The sequence below is a fragment of the Somniosus microcephalus genome, chromosome 5, assembly GCF_052327205.1.
Source record: "Somniosus microcephalus isolate GS21.2 chromosome 5, FLI_Smic_1.0, whole genome shotgun sequence".
In the NCBI taxonomy this organism is placed as follows: Eukaryota; Metazoa; Chordata; class Chondrichthyes; order Squaliformes; family Somniosidae; genus Somniosus; species Somniosus microcephalus.
The window spans coordinates 290,500,936-290,510,035 of record NC_140991.1 but is presented as its reverse complement, the minus strand read 5'-3'; the positions used below and the strand labels follow the sequence as shown (position 1 = coordinate 290,510,035).

Below are 9,100 nucleotides of genomic sequence, written 5' to 3'. Positions count from 1 at the left end.
TTGGGAGGAAGCACTCCTGTTCCTCCTGGTCCACAAGCAGTGCTGCACGAGCACTTAACTTTTCCCCAAAGCTACCCTCACTTCCCTTGAGCTGCTGGGTTTCCTGAGGACTGGGAGACCTGGTCAGCCAGGGTTAAACCTGTAAGACAGGTTAAATGTGAGGCACCCAGCCTCATTATAATATTTAAATGGTCAATCCGCCTCCTGGAAGTGGGTGGGTTAAAGCCAGGTTGGGGGTCCGTTTGAGATTTAAAATTTTTTTACAACTCACCCGACCCCAACCCACCCGTTTTTGTGGTTTAAAATGACCCCCTTTGTTTTATTCCTGATTTATGTGGGGGCAGGAGGAGCACAAATGTTTCTCCTGGCCCTAGGAAGATCTTCAAGGCTGATTCCAGCCCGTCTGTGTGCAGCCACCCACCCGCGATTGCCTCTCCCCCTTTAATGTTGAATGTCTGCCTCGGACTGTCAGAGGAGCCACCGGATTTCTTGTCTCTCCCTCTACCCCCCCGCCCCACCACCCCCGAGCAACGAGCTGCCCGTGAGCGCTAGTTCTGTGATCGCAGCTCGCCAGCGTTATGCCGAAGAAGCCTAGGCATCAAAATCTCTCCAGGGTTACCAGGAGGGCACGATGATTGCACAGCCCACTTCCTGCCCAATTACGAGCCAAGAATGGGCTCCATCGCTAACACGCACTGTCACATTAATAAAACGAGACAAGACTTTTCATGTGTAATTAACGTAAGGTAAGTTGTTTTGCACATAAGAAGGGAGAGGGAAAAAGGCACTTAGAACTTTACCATGGGATAGAGTGGGTAGAGTCCACAGGAGGTCAAATTGTAGATGGTCTGTGGATGCAACAGGCCTCATGGGAGGAAGGCTCTTTCCTCCTATAATGTTCTATCTTTTGATGATATATGGCTATTGAACCCTGGCTACTAACGATTTTATTTTACATTCAATTCCATACTACAGGACATTGGAGATTGATACACCACATAACCAGAAAGCATAGATCCTAAAGACAGCTTTAATCAAGGTGAAAAGTATGTTTGCAGAGCAAAGGAACAAACTTCTTTACAAAGATTGTATTTGTTCCTGATGCTGCACAGTTATCACTTGCACTGGGAACAGACCATATTGTCAGCTGGTAATGCAGAGTGTCGATGAAAAGACATCATGATGTTTTAGATTCAGGGACAATCTTATTTAGTTGTCTTGAAGACTCACAATACTGGCACAAGCTGATCTCTTCAAATTGCAGGAACAAGGGAAAGTATGTCTAATGAGTGGAATGAGAAAACGCAATACAAACGGAATCATAAAATAATGATTGTAGACCATGAGTAGAATTATTGCCTGCCTATAGTATAGAGTTAAGCCTTCTGTGGAACGACAGCATGTTTGTTACATTTGGATGGCTTCAGTGAAGCTTGCGAGCCAACTGTGATTGCTACTGACTGGAAAATTGGACTGGATGCAATCCAGAATCAATTCTGTCTCTGGATTCTGAATGCTAAGGTGCAGTGCACCAGTCCGCAAGATGAAGATCTCAAGATAGTCAGCTAATTGCACCAGAAAGTCCTTCATATTAGTGGAAGCATTCTTCAGCTGCTTCATGTTGGCATTGAGATGAGATTAACCTGTTCATTGCCAACCAAAGTAGGCTTTGAGATCAAACATCATTTGCCATTTGATGGAGCAGTTTAATCCATGACTGGACAGAGCATCTGTGAACCATTTTTAAACTTAGTTAATTAACTTTTTGAAGACTGCAGTAGCACATCTGCAACAAGACACAATATTCAAAACTTTTTTAAAGTTAGTTCTCGGGTTAGTATCAGTGAAATGTTTCATCGTGTTATTTATTTCTGTAATCCTGCTTTATACTAAATGGCACTAGAAAGGAGCAGGAAATGGATGTTGCAGCTGTTGCATGATGGGGAGAGGTAATTTATTAGTGTAGAACTCAGAGTTCAATAGAACGTGCATATGAGAAACACAGAAAGAACCCAAGCTCTGTTTTCAATGAGTGGTTAAAATAAGAACCATGCTGTACTTAAAGCACTGTTGAATTCCTTTCAACTGCGCATGAGGCTCTGGTTTTTCTAAGTAACTGAGTTATGTAGGGGGTGGTGTGTGGGGTCAGCTTCTCCTCTGACTTATGAGCGGTTCGAATCGTTCCCACTCCCTTGGTTCTAGACCTTGGACTTATTTGGGGGTTGTGATAAAAGTGCAGCAGACAAACTGATTTTGGTGCAAGAACTTTGAATTTTATTTGAGAAAGAAAATACAACACAATAATAACACTCTAATAAAATGGGGAAACGCTTCAACATACACGAGGGAAAAATTACAGTAGACAAATATCTCACCCCTCCCAATCTCACCTTACTAGCTAAGTTAAGCTCTGAAAGGACCAGGGATAATGCTCACCAAAACGACTCCTTGACAGTTGAGCTGGTTCGCGATTTTGGGGTTCGTTGGATGTGTTGGTTGGTGCCTGCCGTACCCCGGTTGGTTGTTTCGTAAGTCCCTTGTTGCCGCAAGGTGTCTGATGGTCACTGAAACTGTTGCTCTGGTTTCTTCTTGTGTGTTACTTCTTCTTCTTCTTCTTCTTCGAGAGAGAGAACCGCTTCAAGATGCTTGAACCCTACTGAACTCGAACTTGGAACTCTCTGTATTTCTTGAACTCCCACCTTGCTGAACTGTTTTCAACTGTTTAAACTGTTCTGCTGAAACCTTCTTGACGAGTCTTTTGAACTTCTTGACTTCTGTCTTTAGAAAACAGGCTTTCAATTATACTAAATTGGGGCCTCTTAATCTGATTAAGTTGTTTAAAGTGGTTTCGGGATGGTTTTACTGAGCTGTTGAGCTCTTATCTAATTGTAGTGAATTGTCCTCAAGCTTTGAGTTTCCTGTGGGGCCTGAGATTCTTTGTAGGTTGGCTAAACGATTTGGTTTATGCATGTTTTTGGATGGGTCTTGTGAGGCTGTTCTTCCGTGGGTCTATTGTTAGCATGTAAATTTCTTGGTAGGGGCTGAGTGATGTTTACAGTTCCCCCAGACAGTTTGATTACCTCAAATACTCAAACTGGCTACTGCATAGGTAGATCCCATTTCTTTGTTGCAGCCTTTTTCCCAAACATGCCTGAACATGTCCTTTTAAAATGCCAAGTCTGTTTTCTGATCTTGAATCTCCGTGTTAGGCCCAACATGCCCTTTTATCACTCCTGAAGTTTTTTTAACAAGGGTCCAAAATCACTTTAATAGGGTTTTCTTTCGTAATGGGGGATCTGTTAATTTTGAGAATCCTACAGTCCTCCCTGTGATACTCCACTCGTTAGAGTATCATGCTGGCTGAGCAAAATTTCTGATCCCTCAAAGTCAACCATCCCCTGTATTTTACCGATCTAAAACCCAAAAACACATATTCCCCATTAGGTGTGGTGTTCAGATACATAAAATTTGGTTACATTCACATCCAAGCACAGAGGGGGTCGAACACCCCTGCACTACTTGGAAAAACAAAAGATAATACATGGTACATACATAGAAAAGAAAAATACACGGTCACAATCTTTATTTTTAATAACGATTAAGGCTCGACTCATATTTGGTCATAGACGTTATTTTGATGATTGTCCCATGCTCTCTCATGTTGGGAGCAGAGCATTCTGTCCCTCCCCTTTCACTTTGCGCATAGTAAGTGGAAAACTATACTGAGCTGGCAGACTACTAAAATGTGGGAAGCCAGTCTGATCCAAGAAGGGACCTCTATATTTTCAAAAATATCCCACCAGGGTGGAACTACGATTTCCAAGATCTTGGCCCCTATCTCGACTGTCTTCTGTTCTAGTGTGTAGAAATGTTTTTGTGATATAACAATTGCTTTTAATAGGGCAGTAAGATGTTTGGGTAGAGGGGGAATTTCATAGCTGAAATGTGTGACATAGTTTTGCAGGTTGGTGATGCTTTCAGTTACAGTGAGGTGAACAGTGGAGGGTTCAGGAATGGGGACAATCCGTTCCTGGGCCACTTGAACTTCTGCTTCGGGTTTAAAACAGAAACTACTGTCACTTACCGGACACCAGATGTGCTGTCCATGCTGGTAGTGGGATGCACTTGTGACACAATATGTCCCATCTCCTATGAATGCTACCTGTGGGGGAACACGGTCTTGTGCCATTACTTCCATGGTACAGTTCACAGGTTGTGCGCCAGCAGCTTTAAACCTGCACTGTGGTCTAGAATAGGCGTTCAAGTGCTGGGGACACAGTATTATGTGTGCACCCCGGCTCCAGCACCCGGAGAGGTCTGTACCTGTCATAGCATGCTCCCACTTTATGACATAAGGTGGGACCGCTGAGAAACGGATGTGTGCACCCCCTTGAATGATTCCAATGTTCTCCACCCTGTATACTGGTGTGGGTCGGGCTGTCCCACCCATGACCAGCATCCTCACTGCTATCCCCATGATAGTGTGATTGGAACGCCCGCAATCTACTGGGACAGGGTAGGCTTCAGAGGCTAGACGGAGCTGACACGGGCTCAGCAAATTACTAAACGGGTGGAGGGCTGCAAGGTGCTTGTTGCTAATCCAGGAGGGGACTAAACCCTGTTTTAAATCCTCCAGGTTGCTGCGGCCCTCGCCCAGCAACCATGCCCCGTATAGCACACACGCCTCATTCTGTGCAGCCTGATCCGAAGCATTCCTGTCCTCCCGTATGAGTGCATTTACTGTTTTAGCATGTCTCTCTAGCTCAGCAATGATCTCTTTTAAATGGACCTTCATAGCTTGGTCCTCGTGTAGCTCTGAGCCTACCACTGTGTTTTGCTTTGTTAGGATCTTTCGTATTTGGGTTTTTAAGCCATTTATCTGTGTTTGCAGCTCTATGTCATCCAGGCTGTTTATTACGGAGGATCCTGTGTTATAAGTGGTGAAAATATCATCCCAGGTTCCCCTTCTTTGTCTCCCCGTGCCCATTGTATGCTCAGCCCGTAAAGTGTATAGATCTGCTTTGTCGACGTTGGCAAAGTCAAATTCGTAAAACTTCCTAAACATTTCCTTTAGTAGGGCCTGGTAAAACTGTTCTGTCTCCTTAGGGCACCATGCAGGTAAGTGCACCTCGGTAAGGTTTAGAATCACCGAAGCTACTGCATAGTGTATCCCCTGGTATAGTACCTTTTCGGTCGGCACAATACTAACCCATTCCCTGATCCCTTGGTGGTGGTAGGACACCTTTGTACTATGGTCCATGATGTCGTGGTCGTGGGCAGGGGCTTTCGGGGGCGTGCTACGAGTTCGGTGGTGTTGACTGGGATTGGGGAGTGTGGGACCATGCACGCATGCAGGCTAGAATCCCACCCCATCTCCTTCCCGGCATCTTGCCATTGTCTGGAGAAGATGATGGATATGCCTGTGGGGCAGACTTTCTCTGACCCCCACATACAAACATAAATTCCCTGTTCCGACTCCCACCACTTATCTCAACATACACTCACTCCCCCTTGGGTCCCTGTGATCGTCCGGTGGGTGTCGTTCCCCAGTCATTCCCAGCCGGCTGTACGGTCCCCTATGTCCCTGCTCAGCTTCCTGAGCCACCACCACCTATCCAGGGGAATCTGTCCTTTACATGTGAGACACACACGTTTCCCCTCAGTGACGCTGACCCTTGTAGCAACGACCTGTACCCTGGGGCACAGGATGGAGGCCTCCCCGTAGGTAAACCCGGTCTGGCTGGAGTATTGGGTCGAGTTAGACCCCAGCCACCCTGGCCACCTTCCCTCATGGAAGTAAATAGCGAGCTCCTCCACATCTGGTTCGCCACCCCCAGCGGTAACGATTGGTGCTCTTTCTCCTGAGCAACCATAGATGTGGGAGTCCTCCACGTCACCTCGGTCACCGATGCTCACCCTTACCAGGGCGAGCAGGAGCAGAAACGTTCCCATGCCGATTTCCTTTCTGTAGGGACTCATAAAACAGATAGCCATGTCCCTAGAATGTTCTCTGGCTTGACAAGTGATTGAGTCTCGAAAACTTAAACTTATCATAACTAATTAAACAATAGTAAACCTAAAACTATCAAAACTCTAAAACACACTTAAAATTCAACAGAGAAGCTATGTACATCCGCCGCCCGTCTCCGGACGGCTAGGTTAATTCCTATATGGCCTCTGTCTTTTGCGGCCTCTGGGCAGCTTGTATGCCTGGGCATAAGGTGGTCTTTGCCGTCGGACCCGAAGAGTCCTTCTTAATACAACTGGGAGTTTCCCTGAATCCCAGATGATCGGGGGAATGTGCCCTCCTGTACTGTAGCACACTACCCCCTTCGGTGAGGCTGCTGAGTCCCTGTCCTATCTGTGGGTTCCTCGCAGCCTGAGGCTGCAGGCTGGGGATCCCTCTTACTTTCCTTGCCCAACGCTACCTCTCCTGCGAGTCCCTCACCGTTGGAGGCTGCAGGCTGGGGATCCCTGTCCTTAGATTGATCCCTGACCTTGGGTATTCCTTTACGGGTTGCGACCCCTTTAGGGCTGAACCATTTAAACTGGTACACTGGTAACCATGGTAGATTAGGCTGTGGTGTGCGAGGAGACCTTCTTAGGGCTCCGGTTACTGGGGGTGTGTCCCAAATAATTGGTGGGATGGCCCCTCCAGTGACACAAGCCACTGCCCCCACGGGTGCAGACTGTGAGTCTGCCACAGCTGCTGGCTGAGGATCCCTATCTTTAGGGCGGTTCACCCTTGCTGGCCGTTCCCCTTTCTCGGGTTTAAACAGTTTACATTGATTAATGTGGAACCACTTTGTGCGGCGGGGCACCTTTATGGCATGGACCATGGGGCTGGCCATGTCTACAATGCCCCATGTATAAAGGTTCAAAACTTCCTAACCGGGCAAAGTTCCTCACCATGACCTGATCCCCTATCTCCCATTCGTGGTACCTGTGGGGTTCTAGCAGCAATCGGTTACTCCGGTGCTGTTTCCCCATGTTGCGAGCAGCCTGCAGTGAATCTGTTTGAGGTGCTCAAACAGATTCCTGACGAAGCTGTCCCAGTTCACCTCTCTGAGCTGACCTTCCGTGAGCACCGGGGCTAGCACATGGGTGGCGGTCCACATAACCCTACCAGTCATGAGCTCGCATGGGGAATACCCTGTGCTTTTTGACTGGCTGGCTCGGATCCCCATTAGGGCCAACGGTAAGACTTCTACCCACTTCTTGGGTGAGTCTCCCGTCTCCTTTTGCAGCCTTTCTTTGATGGTGCGGTTTAAACGCTCCACAGGACCCGATGACTGCGGGTTGTAGGCGACGTGCCATTTCCCCTCGATGCCGAGTACCATGAGGGTCTCTTGCATGACCTGCCCGGTAAAATGACTCCCTTGATCGGACTCCACATACTGCAGTAGTCCCCATCGTGAGAACACTTCCCTGACCAAGATCTTAGCTGTACCCAATGCGGTAGCTGTTCGGCAGGGAAAAGCTTCCACCCATTTTGAAAACACATCCAACAGGACTAGGCAGTATTTGTAGCCTCCCTGGGTGATGGGTAGGGGCCCGATGTAATCGATCTGGATCGACTGCCATGGTCCCTCTACCCTCCTGATGTGTCCCAAAGATACCTTCCTTTTCTAGGGGTCAGGGTTATTGGCAGCACACACCAGACAGCCGGCACAAAACTCACGGACATGTTCCCTCAGTCCTGGCCACCATCCTGCCTGTTCCACCTGCTGCCAGGTGGTCTCAGGCCCGGGATGCCCTGCTCCTGGACCCTCGTGGGCCAGTTGGAGGAATTCCCTTTGGTGCTGCTGTGGCACTACCCACTGCTCCCCCCTGAACAGCATGCCTTCCTTAACGGTGATGGCTGCTGTGCCATACGGGCCCTCTACATTTTCCCCTTTTGTGAGCACATTCAGGACGGCTCTGAGGACAGGATCCTGGACTTGGGCCTGCTTTAAGTCCGGGACCAAAGCTACCCCCTGTGTGCCTCCCTTGTCCCAGATTGCGGCTACCGAGCCTGTTTGGTAGGGATCCCAGAACTCTTCTTCCCTGGCCCCCTGCTTGGCCAATTCGTCTGCCTTTTAGTTGCCCTCCTGCAGGGGCTTGATCTTTGACTGGGCTTTAACTTTATGGATATAGACCTTTCCTTCCTCCCCCACGGCTGCCATGATTTTCTCCAGCAGAGGCTTGATTGCCAGAGATCTCCTGTCGGCGGAGGTGTATCCCCGACGGGACCAGATGGCCAGGTATTCTGTACATGAATTGCATGTGAACATGCTGTCCGAGCAAATCGTGTACGAGGTAGGGAATTTCTCGGGGTGTGTAACCACGTACACTACCGCAGACAGTTCAGCTTGCTGGGCACTCATGGTGCTGGGGAGTTAATTGCCAGGGCAATGTCCACCCCTGGGTCATAAACTCCACACCCTGTGAGTCGCTTGCCAGCAGATACTGTGCTCGAACCGTCCACATAGATTTTGCGGCCTGTGGGGTGTATCCCGGCCCGAAAACCTATGTTGACTTCCCATACCCCTTCAATGGAACACCGGTGGGCTGTCCCTGGATAAATCATGTTGGCCGCGAGCTTCGGCTCACAGAGACCTTTCACCCTTAGGTCTATCTGGGAGAGAAGCAGGGTCCAGTGAGCAATACGGGCACTGCTCACTGTCCCATCTTTAATTCTCCCATCTAGGAGCATCTGGGTGGGCGTGTGATGGGTGAGAAGGGTGATGGGCGAGGTGCCTGTGAAGATTAATGATCTTTTCACAGCCCAGTGAGTGGCGAGGAGGTGCCTCTCACAGTTGGAGTAGCCCTTCTCCACATCTGTGAGTATCCTGGAGGAGCCAACCACTGGTCTCAGCTGGCCATGCCGCTCTTGGAGCAGCACTGCACTCAGACTGTCCCCGCTGACTGCTACCTCCAGGAAAAACTCTTTTCCCCCATCAATAGCCCCTAGAGCTGGCGCGGTCTGCAGATCTTGTTTGAGTTTTACGAATGCTGCCTCGCAACCCTCATCCCAAACCCACTCCACTCCCTTGTGTAGGAGTCGGAGCAGAGGGGCTGCTGTGGCTGCGTAATCCTCAATAAAATCTCTGCAGTACCC

At 48.7% G+C, this 9,100-nt stretch overlaps 1 protein-coding gene across 1 annotated transcript; it reads right to left on the bottom strand.

Annotated features, from left to right (window-relative positions):
* Positions 1–2,267: 2,267 nt before the first annotated feature.
* Positions 2,268–8,248, bottom strand: LOC147117802 (uncharacterized). Its single transcript, XM_085989115.1, has one exon. It carries the CDS (start codon positions 5,258–5,260, stop codon positions 3,692–3,694), a length of 1,569 nt encoding a protein of 522 aa, XP_085845241.1. The 5' UTR covers positions 5,261–8,248; the 3' UTR covers positions 2,268–3,691.
* Positions 8,249–9,100: the final 852 nt, after the last annotated feature.

Excerpts from the sequence above, each read along its gene's own strand:
- LOC147117802 (XM_085989115.1), bottom strand. The coding sequence starts at position 5,260 with ATGGACCATAGTACAAAGGTGTCCTACCACCACCAAGGGATCAGGGAA.